Source organism: Acanthochromis polyacanthus, chromosome 9 (assembly GCF_021347895.1).
Source record: "Acanthochromis polyacanthus isolate Apoly-LR-REF ecotype Palm Island chromosome 9, KAUST_Apoly_ChrSc, whole genome shotgun sequence".
Taxonomy (NCBI): domain Eukaryota; kingdom Metazoa; phylum Chordata; class Actinopteri; family Pomacentridae; genus Acanthochromis; species Acanthochromis polyacanthus.
This window is the reverse complement of record NC_067121.1, coordinates 38838637-38860791: the sequence shown is the minus strand read 5'-3', so window position 1 is coordinate 38860791 and position 22155 is coordinate 38838637. Positions and strand designations below refer to the sequence as shown.

At 43.9% G+C, this 22155-nt stretch overlaps 1 protein-coding gene across 2 annotated transcripts; it reads left to right on the top strand.

Annotated features, from left to right (window-relative positions):
* Positions 1 to 402: 402 nt before the first annotated feature.
* zzz3 (zinc finger, ZZ-type containing 3) lies at positions 403 to 21936 on the top strand. Of its 2 annotated transcripts, none has more exons than XM_051952918.1 (11): positions 403 to 2425; positions 6320 to 6458; positions 9375 to 9522; positions 9625 to 9737; positions 10383 to 10454; positions 11209 to 11310; positions 13182 to 13277; positions 14608 to 14757; positions 17796 to 17930; positions 18443 to 18543; positions 20224 to 21936. In XM_051952918.1, exons 1-11 carry the CDS (start codon positions 468 to 470, stop codon positions 20366 to 20368), a joined length of 3159 nt encoding a protein of 1052 aa, XP_051808878.1. In that variant the 5' UTR covers positions 403 to 467; the 3' UTR covers positions 20369 to 21936. The 2 variants fall into 2 exon arrangements, with proteins under 2 accessions (XP_051808878.1, XP_051808877.1); XM_051952917.1 differs by having other exon boundaries at positions 9375 to 9528.
* The last annotated feature ends 219 nt before the right edge of the window (positions 21937 to 22155 follow it).

Here is a 22155-nt window from a genome sequence, read left to right as displayed (position 1 = left end):
GAGAACTGTGATGTGATTGGCTGTTTAGACTTGATAGAAAATCTGACCCCATTGTTTCCTGTTGTGTCTTCCACCTTTTGAATTTATTTCCTTTTGCACAGACCTGCTACAAGACATCTAGTTTTGCCTGTGGACAGAAGAAATCAATACCCCTCCGGTGTGAGCTGAGAAATGACCTAAGCAGTACTTAACAAAGCTTTCGGTCGACGCTTTTGTTTGAAACGCCACAGGATGCTGCTCATGTGTTCATTTTTAGCACAGCCTGCTCGTGACGCCCGTCATACTGATAGCTGTGGCAACGTTCAAGCTGCAGTGTGATCACTGCGCTAGAAATGTTGGCAATTTTCAGGCGATCACGTTGACTTAACGAGGATCGTATGTCTGTATCTGTGTGTCTTTCAGGTGCCCACATTCTGCTGCAGAGGAGAGAGCACCAGGATGAGGAGACTGTAGGCACCCGCCATAGTATGGCCGCCTCCCGGTCCTCACGCGTCACAAGGTCATCAGTGGGGCTCAATGGATTGGATGAGAACTTTTGTGGTCGAACCCTCAGGAACCGCAGCATCGCCCAGCCAGAGGACACCTCCGTGTCTCCGCTACCGAGGGCCCGCTCACCCAAGAAGAAGCAGGAGTCTAAGCAGGAGTCTAAGCAGGAGTCTAAGCAGGAGTCTAAGCAGGAGTCTAAGCAGGAGTCTAAGCAGGAGTCTAAGCAGGAGTCTAAGCAGGACGCCAAGCAGGAGTCTAAGCAGGACGCCAAGCAGGAGTCTAAGCAGGACGCCAAGCAGGAGTCTAAGCAGGACGCCAAGCAGGAGTCTAAGCAGGACGCCAAGCAGGAGTCTAAGCAGGACGCCAAGCAGGAGTCTAAGCAGGAGTCTAAGCAGGAGTCTAAGCAGGAGTCTAAGCAGGAGTCTAAGCAGGAGTCTAAGCAGGAGTCTAAGCAGGAGTCTAAGCAGGAGTCTAAGCAGGAGTCTAAGCAGGACGCCAAGCAGGAGTCTAAGCAGGACGCCAAGCAGGAGTCCAAGCAGGAGTCTAAGCAGGACGCCAAGCAGGACGCCAACCGAGATGTTAAACAGGAGTCACAGCAGGAAGCGAGACAGGACTCGTACGAGGACGAGAAGCCGGTCGTTCACTCGGAAGACGGCCAGCAGCAAGCCTTGTTGTCGGGAAGGGTAACTGACTCCAACGCTTCTCCCGCTGAGGCCGATCAGTGGACTGGCTCCAGGAAACGGGGCGTGTCCTGTTTAGGAAAAGACATTAGCCCAGAGAAGTCGGAGAACTGTGATGGAGGGAAGGGGGTGCGGGATGCCTCTCCTCAAATCAAAAGGGCCAAGCGTTGCTCCCGCTCTGGGGAGTCTCAGGGACAGGAGGAGGACCCTGAGCCTCCCAAACCTGAAAGTCTGGTCTCTGTCCCAGAGCCTAGCAAGGACGGTTGTGAAGAATTACCCAACCAAAACTCTGCTGACACATCTCCTGCCTCACCCCTCCTCGGTAAGCAGGAAGGCGAGCCGGCAGGGGGGAAGGCAGAGGATGGTCGTTTGGAGTGTGACGGAGCTACTCAGCCCCAGAATGCTCACAAGGCATCTAACGGACTCAGAGATAATAAAGCAGAGGAATCTTGCACACTCACTAAAGAGCCTGGTGTGGATCCCTCCTCTGCTACCTTCCCGCTGCTGCTCAACGGCAGCCAGACGGGGGCGCCCTCATCCCCGGACCCCGCTGTGCCTTGTAGAAACTCTGTCCCTGAGCAGACGGAGGCCTCTGGCTCAGGGGAATCAGCCTCATCTGCACCGCCGTTTGAGGGTGCTCTGGAGGATTCTGTACCTGAGCTGATGGTGGCTAAGGAGCAGGAGGTGGAGGAGATGGAGGTGGACGTGGTGGGGGACTCGTTGTGTCTGGCCCATGAGGAGCAGGTGACGGAGAGCGGCGCCAACGGCCGACCGCTAACGCCGGTACACGAAGCTGCTGCCTCCTCCTCCTCCTCCACCACTAACATGAACAGTAGTCCAATCAACAACAGCAACTCAGGAGAAACTACACCCCCACTAACAGCATCCCCCTCCCCCTCTGTACCCAGCACGTCCCCCTCCTTCACAGAGCTCTATGAACACAGATACACCCTGAGGACTTCACCCAGGAGGGCTGGTAGCAAAGCCTCCTCCTCCAAGCCCAGCTCTCCTCCCAGAGACAATGGTCCCTTGAGGGAAGAGGGAGAGGTGGTGGTTGGACTGGAGGAGGACTGTCCCATGGTGGAGGGCCCTGCTCCCTCAGACTTTGTGGGCCCCTCCAGTCAGGAGCCTGACGGCGGCTCTACAGAGGGCAGCAAGGAGCTGAGCCGAAGCCAGGCTGCAGAGGAGGAGGAAGAGGAGGAGGAGCCGGACGTGTATTACTTTGAGTCGGACCACCTGGCTCTGAAACACAACAAAGAGTATGTTCCAGCTCCCAGAGGTTCTGCTCACATGTTAATCAGTGTATCTGGGATAATTTCTGATCTGTGGTTCTGAATGATCCAGAGACGATGTGAAGTTTGTTTTCTGATGTTTGGAAGATGCTGAACACTTTGGACCTCGAGTATTCCTTTTAAGTTTAGTATTAATTTAATATTTGTTACATGAAAACCAGCCTCATCCTGTTTTACTTGTGACTCCTTAACCCTCTTGTTGTCTTCATTTATAGACATCAAAAAAATATTGTTTTCTTGTCTGAAAAAAAATCCAAAAATTCAGCAAAAAAACCTGATTTATGAAAATTTGCAAAACCTTCAAGAAGAAAAATCCAGTAATTATTTAAAAGTTTCCCTTAAAAATGTTATTTGAAAAAAATCCCCCATATTTGGCAAGAAAATTCTTATAAATATATTTTTTTAAAATGAGCAAAATTCTTCCAAAAAAATCCTAAAAATATCTAAAGTGATTACATATTTATCAGTAAAACTTTAAATATTTTTAAAATAACATTCACAAAAAATCAATCAAAATCCAGTAAAATTTCGCTGGATTTTGGTTGATTTTTTTTTTTTTGTGAATATTTGTAAGAAAAATTTTTAAAATTTCTTTTTTTTTCCACCAAAAAATGTTCAAAGATTTCCTGAAAATGTGGACATCAGAAGTTTCACTGTGAAAATATATTTTTTTTTCAAACTTTTAACCGGGCCAGTTTTGACCCACAGGACGACACGAGGGTTAAAATGAAGCATCTCCTCACAGGGTGGATGTCTGACAGCTAAATCAAGTAGTTGTTTTCTCCTATAAACCTCAGATTGTTTCATTTGAATGAATGTTAGTGGAAAGAAGAGGAAAAACTTTCCCAGTTCATCATTAGAAGTCCTCTCAAAGACGAGAGGGAGAAAACATATGAAACGACACTTTTCTTACTGCAAACCCTAAAACAATGATTACAAATGCCTTGTTTTGTCCACAACCCAAAGATGCTCAGTTTGTTGTCATAAGAAAATAACCCACATTTATGAAGCTAGAATCTGAGAATATCTGCTGTTTTTTCTCATAACATTACATTAACCTGTTAAGCTTCAGTGTACCGCCGGCGGTACACCTACTAATTTGCATAGGAATTTAAAGAATGTCCGAAGGCTGCAAACACGATTATACAAACACTATACGCCGATGGAAAGCTTAGATTCTCATGAATCCGCCGGTATAAACCACTTTCAGATGCGATTACCACAGCGGGTGAGAAAAACACATTTGTCCGACAAAAACGAATATCCATCCATCCGTTCTCTATACACGGCTTCAACGTACACAGTGCGACTCACATTTCCAGGTTCATTATTACACACAGATGAAAATATTCCATAATCCAACCGTGGACATCCAGACGAAACAAGCCAGTAAGATATTTTGTCCAAAACATGTCTTGAAGTCGGTATATGATCCACGAATCGGTCGTTTTCAAGGAAATGCACCGCGCAATGCGCGTCCAATACTCCCTGTATTTCTCGTCATATTTTTTATTTACAAATAGAATATTAGCGATTTTTTTTTGTACTGAAAATGGCTGGAATTGACTGCAGCTTAAAGGGTTAAACTAGTCGTGAAAAGAGTCTGCTGGTAATTTAACAGTGCCATACTGTTGCAGCTCTACTTCCAACTGAAGTTTTGTCCTCGCAAACCGTTAATGTTTTGCCAAACTTTTGTCTTTCGTAAACGGCTGGTGTACCTGGATAGCATTTTATGGGGTGACGCTTCACTTTAGAAACTTGAGGAACGACCCCTAATTCTGTTTCTGTCGTGATGTAGGATCAGAGTGCACCGAAACCTGGAGTTACTGGACAGTTTGTGTTAGCCCGGCAGATAACACGAAAGAGCTTCTATCGGGGTGGTTCTCGTGGTTAAATATTCAAGTTCTTGCAGCTGAAAACAGCTTTGAGTCGTTTGTTGGGACGGCGCCGTGCAGCTACCAGAGTTGGATGTAAATCTAAATAAAAAGCACACTGATTGGCCTTTTCCTTCAGCAGAACCGCACAAAAACAAACGTGAGAAGAAGACGACACCGAATTGTCATTAGAAGTCTACTTCTTTGCACCGCCCACACATGCACAGAATGCTTAATTATCTCCGTTATTCTGGGAGTCTTTCCTCGGTAATTGAGGACGTGTTGGTGAGCGTCTAAGTATAGCTCCCGCCTCATTGTTTAGGTTTTACATGTTGCAGCGTTTAATTTCCACCTTCAATCTGCTGCTGTGATTGTGTGTATTAACTCCAAAGCCTGCCTGGGGAGATTGGATGTTAAATTAGTGTCCTGATTGGTTCTGCTATTTCTCCGTTCTGTCAGATGAGTTGTCTGAGGAGCAGGATTAACCTTCGTTTGTCGTTTTGTTGTTAGCCGTCATGCCGGATGGGCTGTTTATGTTGGTGGACGGGTGAACTGCACCCAGGTCTTTTTTGTCTCCCACACCGGTATTGGCGAACGTTTCAACTTTGGATAGCCGCTTTCGAATAAGACTTCACTGCTCTCGTATTCTGAGGTAATTCGATCAAGTTTCTGTGACATGCCAGGGTTTGGTTGTGCTGAGTAAGGAGGATTGTGAAGCCTCCGATCGATGCAGCCAGGAGTCACTTTTATGGAAGCATGACGGCGCATTTTAGAGTTGCTGAATGTGGAGAATTGACACGGACGAGATTGATGTTGTGTGTACAGAACATCTCATATTTGACAAATGTCTCCTTGTCTTTAATACAACAAGCAGTTCTTAATTATCCAGCATTAATGTGGCAGCGCTTTTGTCTTGGCCGGTTTTTATTTGGCACCACGGTTTGCCAGTGAACCTGCGGCCCAGTAGGTGGCAATGGAACACCAGACTTGTCCCCGGACACCTGGAGGGAGTCCAGAGTGTGGAGGAGCAGAGCCAAGGCCTCCTCCTCTCCCCAAAACAGATTAATGCACAGATCATCTGTTCATTCGAGGAAGTTAGCTGCTTGCTGCTTTCCTTTTCAGAGCTCCTGCGTTGAATCGTAATCAGCCCGTAGTACAGGATGTGTGCAGTGGTAGTTTGGTTTCCACTGTTGCAGAGACAGATTTAGTTTGCATGTTACAAACCAATGTTCGGGTCAAAGAGACGATGTGAGACGCAGTCGACTTGTCAGACTTGTTTCGCTTGTAGGACTTTTAAACCGCTGGCAGCTGTCGAATAAATTGTGTCCTGTGCATTGATTTTCATTCATGTTGTGTTAGCAGAGATTGATCCACTCTGCTCCACTGAGCACCTGCATTAGCTTATAGCATGTAGGATGCTGTCACACTCCTGCCGATTCCTCCAGCTCTGCTCACTGTAAGGCCTCTGGGTCAGAACCACATTTAGTCTTTGACAGCTCAGTTTGCAGTTCTCCTGTGGCCCCAGAGTGAGTGAAAAGGTCGGACTTTTACAGAGCTGAGGGATCCTCAAGTGCTGCGAAACCAAAGTGTTTGTTATGCAAAATGTTTTGATATTTACTGTGAAGTACGAGACGTGCACACAGTCACAGATCACAGCGGTGTTTTAGTGTGTTCCTCTTTGTGTAGCTGCCGTCCCTGATGGACTACTTTGGAACAGTAACTCTTAAGTATTTGCTATGCAGCAGGTTTAGGTGAATAAAGAAGACAGTCGTAACACCTGTAAAAGTGTTATTTGCAAAATAGGTGGAAAATGTTGAAAATTGGGTCATGTTTTCTGCAACTGTTTAGGCTCCCAGCACCGTGCTTGAATAATGCATGGCCTGTGGTCTGAAAGTTTGATGCACTGCCGCATTGCAAGTGTCAGGTTAAATAATGTAAGCAGCGCCTCCTCCCTGCTCCTCTCTAACCTTGCTTCCCTGTGTGACAGTTATCAGAGGCTGCTGCAGACCATCGGAGTTCTGGAGGCCCAGCGGACCCAGGCCATCCTGGACCTGGAGACGTTGGCACGACACCAGAGAGAGGCGCTCGCCGATCCCGTCAGCTTTGTTGAGCAGCTGCAGAAAAGGGTAACGGAGATACAGAAGGGCTGTGCACACAGGATGGGAGCGTCCAGAAGAAAAAATACCCTGATTTGAATGGTTTTATTCATGGCAGAGAAGGTTATAAAAGCACTGAGTACAAAACACACCCAGAAAATATCGACTTTCCTTAAGGTCTCTGCACACTGTGTGATTTTCAGCCGTCCCAGACCAAAGATAACAACAGTGAGAGAATGGTGGCAATATCTTTGGGTTAGCTCTAAATAGGTGGTTCTACGTCACACTGTGATACGGGTTCAAAGATGACCTTTGTCATGGCGACTAAAGACAAGCTGCCATAAAATTCTGACTGTCAGAAATTTGGGGTGATTGTCTCACAGTGTGATGCTGCTGGACCTACGACAATTAACTAACCAATAGAAATGCAGGATTGAACGACGTACTGATCAGTAAACACAAATAGATGATTTACAGCGGCAATGGCATCAGAACAGGTATGTTAGAGTTGTGGCAGCAGAAGCCTTTTAGATGTGTCCTTCAGCTCAGACCACAACTGGACGAAACAGGACGAAGCATGGAAGGATTTTTCCGTTTTTTGGGATTTCTCTAGAAATGCATAAATGTCAGCAGAGCGAGGGCTCCGTTCATGTTTGGCTAGTTTCCCTGTGATTGTAGGATTCATGTTTGGCTAGTTTCCCTGTGATTGTAGGATTCATGTTTGGCTAGTTTCCCTGTGATTGTAGGATTCATGTTTGGCTAGTTTCCCTGTGATTGTAGGATTCATGTTTGGCTAGTTTCATTGTGATTGTAGGGTTTATGTTTGGCTACTTTCCCAGTGATTGTAGGACTCATGTTTGACTAGTTTCCCTGTGATTGTAGGGATCATGTTTGGCTAATTTCCCTGTGATTGTAGTGTTCATGTTTGGCTAGTTTCATTGTGATTGTAGGGCTCATGTTTGGCTAGTTTCCCTGTGATTGTAGGGCTCATGTTTGGCTACTTTCCCAGTGATTGTAGGGCTCATGTTTGGCTAGTTTCCCTGTGATTGTAGGGATCATGTTTGGCTACTTTCCCAGTGATTGTAGGGCTCATGTTTGACTAGTTTCCCTGTGATTGTAGGGCTCATGTTAGGCTAGTTTCCCTGTGATTGTAGGGCTCATGTTTGGCGAGTTTCATTGTGATTGTGGGGCTCATGTTTGGCTAGTTTCCCTGTGATTGTAGGGCTCATGTTTGGCTACTTTCCCAGTGATTGTAGGGCTCATGTTTGGCTAGTTTCCCTGTGATTGTGGGGCTCATGTTTGGTTAGTTTCCCTGTGATTGTAGGGCTCCGTTCATGTTTGGTTAGTTTCATTGTGATTGTGGGGCTCATGTTTGGCTAGTTTCCCTGTGATTGTAGGGCTCATGTTTGGCTACTTTCCCAGTGATTGTAGGGCTCATGTTTGACTAGTTTCCCTGTGATTGTAGGGATCGTGTTTGGCTACTTTCCCAGTGATTGTAGGGCTCATGTTTGACTAGTTTCCCTGTGATTGTAGGGCTCGTGTTAGGCTAGTTTCCCTGTGATTGTAGGGTTCATGTTTGGCTAGTTTCATTGTGATTGTGGGGCTCATGTTTGGCTAGTTTCCCTGTGATTGTAGGGCTCATGTTTGGCTACTTTCCCAGTGATTGTAGGGCTCATGTTTGGCTAGTTTCCCTGTGATTGTAGGGATCATGTTTGGCTACTTTCCCAGTGATTGTAGGGCTCATGTTTGACTAGTTTCCCTGTGATTGTAGGGCTCATGTTAGGCTAGTTTCCCTGTGATTGTAGGGTTCATGTTTGGCTAGTTTCCCTGTGATTGTAGGGCTCATGTTAGGCTAGTTTCATTGTGATTGTGGGGCTCATGTTAGGCTAGTTTCCCTGTGATTGTAGGGTTCATGTTTGGCTAGTTTCATTGTGATTGTGGGGCTCATGTTAGGCTAGTTTCTCTGTGATTGTAGGGCTCATGTTTGGCTAGTTTCCCTGTGATTGTAGGGCTCATGTTTGGTTAGTTTCTCTGTGATTGTAGGGTTCATGTTTGGCTAGTTTCCCTGTGATTGTAGGGCTCATGTTTGGCTAGTTTCCCTGTGATTGTAGGGTTCATGTTTGACTAGTTTCCGTGTGATTGTAGGGTTCATGTTAGGCTAGTTTCATTGTGATTGTAGGGCTCATGTTAGGCTAGTTTCCCTGTGATTGTAGGGTTCATGTTAGGCTAGTTTCATTGTGATTGTGGGGCTCATGTTAGGCTAGTTTCCCTGTGATTGTAGGGTTCATGTTTGGCTAGTTTCATTGTGATTGTGGGGCTCATGTTAGGCTAGTTTCTCTGTGATTGTAGGGCTCATGTTTGGCTAGTTTCCCTGTGATTGTAGGGCTCATGTTTGGTTAGTTTCTCTGTGATTGTAGGGTTCATGTTTGGCTAGTTTCCCTGTGATTGTAGGGCTCATGTTTGGCTAGTTTCCCTGTGATTGTAGGGTTCATGTTTGACTAGTTTCCGTGTGATTGTAGGGCTCATGTTTGGCTAGTTTCGCTGTGATTGTAGGGCTCATGTTTGGTTAGTTTCCCTGTGATCGTAGGAGCTCCGTTTATGCTTCGGTTGTTTATTTTCATGGGTGGACGGCGCACGCTTATGACGTTTTATTCTTGCGTGTTCATGTTGACTCACATACATCGTCGTTCTGAAATTCAGCTGCATTTTCATCGTGCAGTCTGCACAGAGCAAACTTCACGTCCTGCCCGAAGATTATTAGATTCACGTGGTAAAGGGTAGCGAGCTGGGAGCTTATTGGACTGTTAAAATCACAGAGTGTGGAGAGGCCTTTAAACTTAAAAGTAGGCCTGACTGATGGACGGTTTCTCTTCCATTGTGACATTCAATACATGATCTTTATTGGCTGGTTAGTGGATTTTAATCCTTGGTTCTGCCGGCCTTCAGGTGAATCTGGGCTTGCCGTGTCCTCAGCGCGTCGTCCAGCTCCCTGACATTGCTTGGGAGCAGTACACCTCAGGCCTTGGCGATTTTGAGAGAGAATTCTGCGACAAGAAACGCAAAACTAGGCGGCTAAAGTTGATCTTCGACAAAGGCACGTGTGAGTTCAGAATTGACGGCGATTTGTGTTTGCCCGTATTTTCTGCGTTGTTCGTAAAAGAAACACCCGTAAGACTCCTCTGTCGCTCCACTTCAGGTTTGCCTCTTAGACCAAAAAGTCCCGTTGAGCCCAAGAAAGAAGGCGAATCCTCCACCATGTACTCCTCTCTACCCACCAGTGACGCCCCAGAGAACGGTGGGCAAACGCAGGTATGTTTTAGCACTGAAACATTCACTACAGCTCTGACATCCATTTCTAACTGTAGCTGGTGAGTCACGATCTCCTGCATGGCGTCCTACAAATCAGCAGGTTATTACCATTTTACACCTCCTCCAACCTCCTCTCTCTCATTCTTAGTTCTCGGCAGAGTTAAGCATGCAGCACATGCGAACACAAAAGATGGTATCTATGGAAACATGAGGAGCACGCCTCTCCCTCCCCTCTGATTATATCTCATCCTCTGTTGTCTGCATCTCCTTTCCCGCCTGGTACCGGCAGTGAGGTTTCACTTTTAATTGATTGCTGGGATTAGACGGTGCAGAGCAGTTAGCACGGAGCAAACCACTCCTTGATTGTTTCTGTTGCCTTCCCTGTTTTTATTGTGTAAGCACATTAGCATTTTCCAGTCTACTCCCTCTGAATTCTAACAGGATTTTGTTTGTCAGTCAAAAAGACTTGCTTGTTTTTCTGCGTCCTCCCATCGACACATCTCCAGTCACGTCTGACAGCGATTCTTTCTCTGTCAAACATTCAGCAGCTTCATGTGTAAAGATCCTCTTCAAACAGCGGCGTGCCCGTTATTCCTGTCTCGTGTCAGTCTTTTAACATGCCTGCCACTTGTGTGCTCCTGACAGATGATCAGAGGGAGGATTTGTCACCCGAACAAGCCTGACACATTTAACCAGCTGTGGACTGTGGAAGAGCAGGTTGGTAGCAGGAGTGCAGGATTCAGCGTCGTGTTTTATGAGCTCGGCGTAATTAGTTGGGGGGGTTGTTTGTTTTGATTGGGTTTTATTGTCATTAAACCATCCACAAGTAACACGATTGTCCTCACACACACATAAGGAGAACAAAATACAAACGGCATTTAAAAGCCAATCATTTCTAGATGCCGTTTCTCATTTTTACTTTCAGAAACTGTTGTTTTTTTCCTTCTATTTTTCTGTATAAACAACCTAAATGTGTGTCGCTCGGTGCTGTAGTGCTGTCCGCCTGTTTTTGAGTGAATCTGTTTTGTTCTAAATCATATTGATCGGTGCAGAGTATTACTAACTGGGGATTGACTTATAATTGGGCTGTCCAATTATTCGACCCAATGTTCATTTATTTTAAAAATTGAATCCGCGGTTTTGAGCGACGTAACACACACAGAGCGCCTTCTGATTGGCTACTATTCCTGTTGTGTAACCAATCAGCATTTAGGTGTAAATATGAGGAAGTTGTATTTTATCTGAAATTGTGAAGCACATACAAAGCAAAATCTTTTATCTTATTTTAAATTTTGACAGGTAGATTTTCATTTTTACTGCATCTATTCTAGATATCGTGTATCTGACTTTCTGATTTCAGATGACCAGTTATGGCTCTGATAAAAACATGTCAATTGATACCTGTTTTCAGTTATGCAGTCACGACGTTTGTCCTTACATGGTTTTCACCTGATGATCTGTGTTTTAATAGAAAAAACTGGAGCAGCTTCTCGTCAAGTTCCCTCCTGAGGAAGTCGAGTCCAGAAGATGGCAGAAAATTGCAGATGAGCTCGGCAATCGAACAGCAAAACAGGTGATGGAGAATTAACATCAACCACAAAAAAATAATACTAGTCTGAGTGTCAGAGCCGCATTTATTACCCACATGGAGGAAGTTCTTGGTTTACGATGTCATCGACCGACGGCGCTTCATCGTTACGTCAGAACTGGTTATGTGGAGCTAGTTGATGAGCGGATGAATACGTCGTCACACGGTGCTATCAGACAGATTTGTTTACATCCTCCAGTTGTACTCCACCTTGGATTGTGCTACATTCACTAAGTTTTTGTCCTTCATTATAGGGCTGGCCCGAATATTCGGATACCAAAATTAATATCTGGATAGTGCCGTAGCGAACGAATTCGGATATTCTGGATATTCGTGTCCAGCCCTACTTCATTATGGCTCCCAGCGTAAGTCAGACTCTTCTGATGCTTCGAAGAAAAGGAAAGCCATCTTCATGGAAGTGAAATTAGACAGAATAAAACGCTGGGAACAAACATGGGTCAAGATGTAAAAACAGGTCAACATATTGTAGCAACCCTCTGTGATGAATGAGTGAGACTTTATCTGGTTCTCTGCTGGTTTATTGAACCTTCTCACAGGATACTGTGGGCCATAGCCAACGCCAGAATAACCAGAAAAACCCATAACTTAGCTCCAGAATAAGTAGAAAAACCTCATAACTTAGCTCCAGAAGGACTAGAAAAACCCCATAACTTAGCTCCAGAAGAACTAGAAAAACTCCATAACTTAGCTCCAGAAGGACTAGAAAAACTCCATAACTTAGCTCCAGAAGAACTAGAAAAACCCCATAACTTAGCTCCAGAAGAACTAGAAAAACCCCATAACTTAGCTCCAGAAGAACTAGAAAAACCCCATAACTTAGCTCCAGAAGAACTAGAAAAACCCCATAACTTAGCTCCAGAAGGACTAGAAAAACCCCATAACTTAGCTCCAGAAGGACTAGAAAAACCCCATAACTTAGCTCCAGAAGAACTAGAAAAACCCCATAACTTAGCTCCAGAAGGACTAGAAAAACTCCATAACTTAGCTCCAGAAGGACTAGAAAAACTCCATAACTTAGCTCCAGAAGAACTAGAAAAACCCCATAACTTAGCTCCAGAAGAACTAGAAAAACCCCATAACTTAGCTCCAGAAGAACTAGAAAAACCCCATAACTTCGCTCCAGAATTAGCTGCCGTTCCAAGCTCTCACTACTGCTGACTCTCAGCCAATCAGAGGTGAGCTAACTAAACATGGCACGTTCACTGACATCAGGTAAATCTGGAACTGAACAATGAACACTGAAACCTCAACATCAACAACATCATCAGTCTGTTACAATATTCTGTTATCTTCTAGTAAAATGATTCATACGTGTATGAAAGTCGCTGGTATTCATGACTTTATGAAGAACTGATCAACGTCGTGATGCACGGAACGGCTTCTGTTTTCACCTGGGTTCCGACTTACGGTGAAAATCATCTTAGGTAGGAACGGAACTGTGGCATAAATCGAGGACCTCCTGTATTTCAGAAAATGTTTTTTAAATCTTAACATTGAAGATTTCACCTCAGAGAATCGGTGATCTTCAGCGTGTTTTACATGTGACTAAATCTAACGTTGATGAAGCCGTGCGATTCCAGCCGACAACATTTTCCAGTTGTGTGTTTTACCGGTTATTCTGCCGTCAGCTCCTTTTTTTTGTGACTCTGCCTTTACTGTGGAAACAAACTGCAGCGAAGCGTTTCACCACGAGCGCGTCCGTGTTAAAAGGCGAACTGATTCGTACAATAACTGCCCCCCCTGGATGATGCATGCGTGTGACCTCAGTTACTCCAAGCAGCTGTTTCTCTGTAGGAAATGATTAACGCTGCCATTTTCCCGCTCAAACATTCCAGGTTGCCAGCAGGGTTCAAAAGTACTTCATCAAACTGACAAAAGCTGGAATCCCCGTGCCTGGAAGAACACCCAACCTTTGCATGTACACTAAAAAGGTAATCCTTAATCACAATGAATGGCTAATCTGGTGTGGAGGTACGGATTTGTTCGTTAATGTTAGAGCTGGGCAGTTAATGTAATATTGTTATACATCAGCTTTCAGATAAATGGTGTTTGTGTCATGATTTATTATAAACACCACCTCGTGGCTAAAGTATTTATTCTGTAAGAAAATGGGATGCTGAAAAAATTGCTTTCTATTGCTCTCAAGTGGACAAATGATGGAATGTCAAGTTTTTCTAATTTTCCTCGAGTTTATCTTTATGATCTCTGTGCTGCCGTGTCTTAAAGCGATGCTGATGTTGTTGTGATTTCCAAAGAATCAGATTGTACTGGTGCAGTACAGAGTCCTTAAGTCTAAATGTTGTGTTGTCATAATAGAAACGTCAAGATTTTCAGCTGTAAAATGCACCAAGCAAAACAGTTTGCTTTCAACAAAGAGTCAGAAAACTTTTGCAACAGCGGCGTAAGGAATAGAGTGAAAAAAAAAAACAAGAAATTAGAGAAAAGTAACATAAATAAAACAAACATGGATAAATATATGTAGAACAAGTAATAAAATAGAATGAAAAGAAAGAAAAAAGCTATTTTTCACAGTTTTCTTTGGCGTGTTTATTACAGCTGAAGTTGCATTACATTAGATAATTATTTGGTTTCTAGTTTTTAATCATTTAGCAGATTGAAAGATCACTTTTTAATCCTCCTGTTGTCCTCATTTACAGCCACTAAAAAATATTGTTTCCTTGTCTGAAAAAAATCCAAAATTTCATCAAAAAATTCCCAAAATTTCTGCAAATTAGCAAAACCTTCAGGAAGAAAATTCCAATAATTCCTTCAAAATTTGATATTTAAAAATCACCCAAATTTGACAAGAAAATTCTTGTAAATATTTTCAAAAAATTAGTAAAAATCCTCCAAAAAAATCCTAAAAATATCTTAAGTGTTTACATATATATCAGTAAAATGTCTGATATTTTCTTTCAGCGAATTTTTGCTGGATTTTGGTTGATTTTTATGTGAATGTTCTTAAACATTTTTAACATTTTTTTTCCACCAAAAAATGTTCAAAGATTTCTCAAAAATGTTAAATGTGGACATCAGAAGTTTCACTGTGAAAATATATTTTTTTTTAAACTTTAAAACGGGTCGAGGACGACATGAGGGTTAGACCAGGACAGCCGGTTATGGAAGGAAAATGAGAGCTGAGCTACCGTACGACGACAGACATGTGTTGAAGTGATCAGGAGTTTTAGCTCAAATGCAGCTTTTGTCAGTAAATAGTTATTGACTGAGGTTGGCTGATGAATGCTCCTGTTTGTCGTCCAGGCATCCAGTAAGAGGCAGCACCACCTGAACAAGCACCTGTACCGGCCGTCCACCTTCCTGACCTCCTACGAGCCTCCGGTCTACATGGACGACGACGACGAGCGCTCGGCTTACTACAACAGCGTTCAGGACCCGTCTGCTGAGGATTCGGTCAGTCACTGTTCACCTCTCACCGTATGAAAGCCGGTCTGGTTATCTATGAGAGCTACTGATCAACCAGATTCTGGTACTTGGCTGTTTTTTTTTTAATTTTCTTTATTTATTTGGACGGGACGTTGCATATTAATGAAAGTACATCTCATAATAGTTTACACCAGATTCAGCACGAGGCTCATTTCCAACACATAAGAGAAAAACATGCAGAGTTACAGATGTGTAAAGCTTGGAAATTGAGATTTCCACAGTAATGAAATGACTGCGAGTTTTTGTCAGTCAGCTTGATGGTTTTTTTCTAAAGCTGTTCACTGAGTTTTAGATCTCAAACACCAGGAAGTGAAGCAGTATTCGATGTGAGAAAGGATCATGCAGTGGAGCGAGGATTTACCAACTTCTGTAGTTATGGAAGGCGGAATTTGTTTAAAGTTTTATTGGTGGCCTTTTTGATGTGTTTTTAACCCTCGTGTCGTCCTGCAGGGCAAAATTGACTTTCAAGTGGGTAAAATGTATGTATTTTCACAGTGAAACTTCTGATGTCCACATTTTCAACATTTTTGGGACATTTTTGAAGATTTTTTTGGTGGGGAAAAAAGAAATGTTAAAAATGCTTCTTGAGAACATTCACAAAAATGTATTTTTTTGTGAATGTTCTTGAAGAGAATATTTTACTGATATATATGTAATCACTTTAGATATTTTTAGGATTTTTTGGAAGAATTTTACTCTATTTTTGAAATATTTTACAAGAATTTTCTTGCCAAATTTGTTTATTTTTTTAAAATAAAACTTTTAAGGAATTATTGGAATTTTCTTCCTGAAGATTTTGCAGATTTTCAGAAATTTGGGGAATGTTTTTTGAGACACAGAAAATATTTTTTGGGTGTCCACAAATGAAGACAACAGGAGGGTAAAAATTGAAGTTGGAGTCCAAAACAACCCCAAGATCCTGGAAGTGAGTTCCCGTCTCCAGTTCTTCCCCGTCTAATAACACAGAGGATCTGCTTTGTGTCGCTGCTGAATTAAACTAATCATTAGCCTGTGTAGCTTCCCTTCTCTCTGTCTCCTGATGCACGCAGTGACCAGTAAAAGCTGTAGGTTCTGTTGTTTATGAGCTTGTTTAGTACCTGACTCCATAAATCCATTTCAGACGGGGCAGAATCACTGCAGCTGTGTTCCAGTCCTGTCACATGCTGCCATCCAGACTGTTCCTCTTAGTTCCACTTCAGTCCCTCTGGGTTACATGAAGCATTTGGCTCTTGATCATCTTTTTTTACCCACTCCAATCATGGCCGACTTGTAGTATTGAAAAAGACTGAAGCAGAGCGGGGACGCCCGGGCAGCCTCGCCTCTCCTTCCGTTTGAACCGTGCGACTCCTGACGCTATCGGAGCGCTGACATTTCTCTCTCCGTTTCCCTTTGATGGCCGTAACCTTTAAGTAAAACCAGGTCGCCGCGCCCTGCTGAGAACACAGGCTGCCGTCTCCATCGGCGCGTTAACAAAACCTCTCACACCGACAGAACCAAGTAAAGTCGTAAAGGTTCTGCCAGCGTGGGCCGCGGTCATTCCTGCTTTCACCAGGTCTGGACCTGTCTGCAGGAAGGAATGAAACGTCTGTTGAGAACTACTTAGCGGGACTCTCACAAAGCTGCTCCCTGTCAAGAACTGGTTCGGTAAAAAATAAATAATAAAATTAAGAAAGTGACTGAAAGTACACTGGAAAAAATGCCCCTGTCAAAACAAGAAAAAAAATTATTTCAAGAAACTTTTACTTTGAAATAAGTAAAAAAAAAAATCTGCTAATAGAAAATGTGAAAATGTCTTGGTAAAATTTCTTGAAATAAGATGTGATATTTAGAATATTGAAATCTCATAATTAGCTGGGAAAACTTATTTTAAGCTCTATTTTACCAGGATTGTCAAGCTTAGGTGTCCTAAAATAACCCAGACATGCTAAAAAAAAAGAAGCAGTTTTTCCCTCAAAAATACATTTTTTTTCTTTCATGTAACCTCCTAATTTGAGATATTTAACCTCCTGTTGTCCTCATTTATGGGCAACAAAAAATATTGTTTCCTGAAAAAAAACCAAAAAATCAGCAAAAATTTCCTCAAATTTCTGAAAATTTGCAAAACTTTCAGGAAGAAAATTACAATAATTCCTTAAAAGTTTTATTTTAAAAAAAATCCCCCAAATTTGGCAAGAAAATTCTTGTAAATATTTTCAAAAAATGAGTAAAAATCTTCCAAAAAATGAGTAAAAATATCTAAAGTGATTACATTTATATCAGTAAAACTTCTAATATTTTCTGAAGAACATTCACATAAAAATCAACCAAAATCCAGCGAATTTCGCTGGATTTTGGTTGATTTTTATGTGAATGTTCTTCATAAACATTTTTTTCCACTTAAATAATGTTCAGAAATTTCCCCAAAATGTTGAAAATGTGGACGTCAGAAGTTTCACTGTGAAAATATAGATTTTTTTCCACATTTTCAAACTTTAAAACGGGTTAATTTGACCCGCAGGACGACATGAAGGTTAAACTTATTTAGAGTTTTCTTGTAAAATTCAACTCAAAGCAAGATAATTTCCAGATTGTTTGACTAAACAAGATATTTAAGATGCGTTGTCTTAGAACAGGTCCTTCCCTCTGCTGAAATGTCACTTTTTAAATGAATTTATCTTAAATCAAGTGAGATGAGACATTTGGACTAAAATAAGACAGACTTGGTAAGATTTGGAGTTTTTGCAGTGCAGCAGACAGTCGGTGCCTTCGTGTAGGACGCCAAGCTTTCCCTTTGGATGAAAGACGATCTGTACTGAGACAAGACAAACAGAAGAAAACCTGTACTGGTGTTTCTGGATATGTTGCTGTGTTCAGCTAAAATTAGACTGATCAATACTGGGTGCAGATTTGTCAGCCGGGTACAAAACATCCAGAGAGTATCGTTATCAGATGGGAGCCGTGTCGGGGTGTTTTGTCTGAGCGTCCTGATGCCTATCAGTCATCTCCTGTTTGTGTGCCTCCTACAGGATGAGGAGAGCGTTCCTGTGGAGCTGAGGAACCTGCCGGAGTACAAAGAGCTTCTGGAGCTGAAGCGGCTGAAAAAACAGAAGCTCCAGGAGATCCAGGAGGATAAGGCCGGGGTGCGGCACGTCGGCTACAAGGTGAGGACTTTGCACCTCAGCACATCAGGACGACAACATTAAAGGCAGACATGAATACAAACACAGGCCCTAAACATGTGTGGAAGAATGAAAACATTTCCTGAGCTCAAAGGGTTTAAAGATTGTCCCTGTTGTGTACAGAACACCAGTTACTACTGCTGAGTAAACAGAGCAAACTCTATTTAAAAAGTGTCCACAAAAATACAGGAGGCAGTGGAAAAAGTTGACTTTAATTGCAGCTTGGAAATCCATAAATAACACACTGAATTATTCTGATTTGTGACATTTTCAAGCATGAAATTGGCCCCAGAGGGTGTAAGTTTGCACCTAGATTAACAACCACGGTAGAGGGTAGTGTAGTGTTTGAGTATCACAGTGTTAGTGCTACACTTTATTCTGGTACTCCTTCATATGAATCAGGAGGTCAGAGATTCATGTGTCAGGAACAGCTGAACACCGTCCTGAAGGCCTCGGTGGTTTGATGTGTTTGTTTGTGTGTTTGTTTGGTGCAGTGTGACGTCTGCGGCGTAGATCCCATCCAGGGAGTTCGGTGGCACTGTCAGGACTGTCCACCAGACAACTCCGTGGATTTCTGCTCCAACTGCTCCGACTGGTGAGTGACTCTCTGAGGATGGAGTTCATTCGGACCGAGGAAGATGAAAACACTGATTTATCATTATATGAGATGTACGTCATGTACTGTATTTTGGTGTATTAAAAGACAAGAAGAGACTAGTAGTAATGTGGTGATCAGCTAGGGCGTCAGTTTGTTTTTAAAAGTGGGGGGGATGGAGACCACAGCGCTTTGAGAAAATGCCGAAGAACGGCGGCAAAATGTCACAAGCTGGACTCGAACTCCCCACCACCGCACTAAAGGCGGAGGATCAAGCTGTTGAGCTATCGGTACATGCAGGTAGAGGGGTCTGTGGGCCGCTATAGTACTAATTCTCCCGGGCCGACATTTTGCCCCTGCACGCCTCTGGTCGGAGCTTCCACTTGGCACAGGCGCAAATTTAGCATCTGCGCGTTTTTTTTTTTTACCTCATGAAGGTGTGCTGCATGTCTGTGCAACTCTCGGCCGAGTGCGGATGGTGCGTTCAGGAGCGTCAGAATTTTCTATACTACTGAAAATAACTGGGTTTACAACGGCTTACATGTGAAGAATTTGAATGTGTTGGAGACAAAATGACCCCTGACAAAAAGTGGGGGGGACACATCCCCACCGTCCCCCCCTAAACTGACGCCTGTGGTGATCAGCGACCATGGAGCATTTATGATATTCAACTACAGGAAGTCCTTGATTTACATCAGAGTTCTGTTCCTACGGATCGATGTAAGTCAGAACTCTGGTGAAAATGTAACAGAAGCCGTTCGTCCATCACAATATCATCAGTTCTTCATAAAGTCATGAACACCAACGACTTTCATGCACGTATGAATCATTTTACTAGAAGATAACAGAATATTGTAACGGACTGATATTGTTGTTGAGGTTTCAGTGTTTATTGTTCAGTTCCAGATTTCCCTAATGTCAGTGAACATGCCATGTTAAATTAGCTCACCTCCGTTTTGTTTCTTGTTTTTGTTGTTTTGGGTCTCGTTTTTGTCGTTTCATGTCTTGTTTTGTTGTTTTGTGCGTCATTAAATTGTAAAGGTGGAACATTTCTAAAAACTTTCTAGAAACGTCTTCCAGAGAAGTCCGTCTGGTTTCTCCTACGATCACCAGGACCTGGATGAGTTTGTTGATGTTTCAGTGTTTATTGTTCAGTTCGAGATTTACCGAATGTCAGTGAACGCGCCATGTTTAGTTAGCTCACCTCTGATTGGCTGAGAGTCAGCAGTAGAGAGAGCTGGGAACGGCGGCTAATTCTGGAGCTAAGTTATGGGGTTTTCTAGTTATTCTGGAGCTAAGTTATGGGTTTTTCTACTTATTCTGGAGCTAAGTTATGGGTTTTTCTACTTATTCTGGAGCTAAGTTATGGGTTTTTCTACTTATTCTGGAGCTAAGTTATGGGGTTTTTCTACTTATTCTGGAGCTAAGTTATGGGGTTTTTCTAGTTGTTCTGGCGTTGGCTACGGCCCACAGTATCCTGTGTGAAGGTTCAATAAACCAGCAGAGAACCAGATAAAGTCTCACTCATTCATCGTTTCTTCCTGTTCCCAGCGTTTTATTTTATTTGATCTAATGTCATGTCTATGGAGACGGCTTTCCTTTTCTTCCAAGCACCAGATGTATAGGATTGTTAAAATCAGTGTGCAGAGGCCTGAAGAGTTTCCTTTCTTTATCTTGCAGCTTGTTCAAGACGGAGACCCACAAGCCGACCCACCACCTGGAGCCGGTCTATCAGCCGGAACCCTTTCTGGACAGGGACTACTGCCTGCCTCAGAGCACGGGCTACAACTACCTGGACCCCAACTACTTCCCGGCCAACAGATGACAGGGTCCCGGGCGGCCCTAGCTCCAGGCTCTCCACGTATCCCACAGGCCACTCTGTGCATGGCTCCATCCTCCAAGTCCAAGATAACCGCTTCACCCGCCGCCGGGCAGGAGGCCGGCAGACGGGCGGCCAGCCGGGGCCTCAGAAGACCTCCCTGCTGCCGGTGGGGGGCCGTTGGTAACTGACCTCCCTGACCTGAGCTGGAAGGGCGGCCATGTTGGCTCCACCTCAGCCAGGTTATTAACGGATCTGTGATTTGAAAACGACACACTATTTTTAAAAGCAAACTAAAAAGAAAACAGAAGGCACACGACATTCCCGAGCTCTGACTCCAGGAGGGCTGTCCCCGTCTCCCCTATTTACCCTTTACCCTCCACCTGCCCTCCTTACCCCTCCACCTGCCCTCCTTACCCCTCCACCTGCCCTCCTTACCCTCCTTACCCCTCCACCTGCCCCTCCTTACCCCTCCACCTGCCCTCCTTACCCTCCTTACCCCTCCACCTGCCCCTCCTTACCCCTCCACCTGCCCTCCTTACCCTCCTTACCCCTCCACCTGCCCCTCCTTACCCCTCCACCTGCCCCTCCTTACCCCTCCACCTGCCCCTCGTTACCCTCCTTACCCCTCCACCTGCCCTCCTTACCCCCCGTGCTGCTTCCAAACTGGATCTCCATCAGTCTGGTGAAGCCGGACGGTCGACCAGCGTGTCCTCTGAGAGACACATCGGTGGTTTGTTTGCGTGTACGTGGTCTCCGTGTTATGCAAGAGTGAAAAATGTCCTAGCTAGGTATCCGTAGACAAGTATTTATGAGCCGCTGCGGAGGCCGTCGTGGTGGAAGCCGGCGCGTTTCTTCAGACTGTAGGAGGTTCTGCAGACGGACCGACGCCACGTCTCCCAGCGTGACGCCGTCCCACCACCGTCTGATGCTGCTCTCCCCTTCACCAACACTCTTTCATCCATTCTCTCCTTCGCTCTCTCCTCTACAACACGTCTAACATGAAGCACTACAGCACGGAGAGCAGCACAAACCCACCAGACTTTTACTTTTCTTTCTCCCCGATGTGTGCCGTCGTTTATCACGTTGAGTGTAAATTTCTATGGTGAACAGTGAAAAGTAGCCAGCGCTAGTTGCTGTGTGCCATTTTATAAAAAAAAAGATAAAAGCTATTTTCTCTTTTTTTGGCGGGGGGAGCGACCCAAACGTGGCCTCTCCCTCCTCCATCGACCCTCATCGTCCTCCATCACTGATCAGCCGTCACGCCTCTAGATCTTTAATTCTGCAGCCCACTTTAAAGGTCCATTTAAAAGATTGTATTTTTATTAATCTATTTAAAAAAGTAAATGATCGAGGTAGTGGTTGGTGCCTCCACAGTTTTATACACATAGGTTTTGTTGTGCTTGAGTAGACACCATTTTGTATGGTTTCCGTCTCCTTCCCTCACCCCTCTGCCCCCGCTTCAATATCTGTGTATAACAGTCTGTTCTTATGTAAAAAAATAATAATAATAATGTAAAAAAAATGCTAGAGGAGAACCGTGGAAATAAAAGTATGTGAAAATAGTGTTTCTACATCTGGTTCCTGGATTATTCTTGTGATTATTTAACTTGAGAATGTGAGGTTCTGCTCGGCTGTGAGGATTTCCATTTTGAGGGTGCAAAGGCTGGAATGCAACGGTTTTTTATTATTATTTTCTGCTCCCAACAAGCACATTTATGAGGGCCTAAACACGCTCAAACCCTCGTGAAAAATTGCAAACTGTGGAGTTTTTCCAGAAAATTCACCGTTTC

Coding starts and splice junctions, on each gene's coding strand:
- zzz3 (XM_051952917.1), top strand. CDS start 468: ATGGCCGCCTCCCGGTCCTCACGCGTCACAAGGTCATCAGTGGGGCTC. Junction 14,758..17,795: donor ACCCGTCTGCTGAGGATTCG/GTCAGTCACTGT, acceptor TGCCTCCTACAG/GATGAGGAGAGCGTTCCTGT. Junction 17,931..18,442: donor TGCGGCACGTCGGCTACAAG/GTGAGGACTTTG, acceptor TGTTTGGTGCAG/TGTGACGTCTGCGGCGTAGA.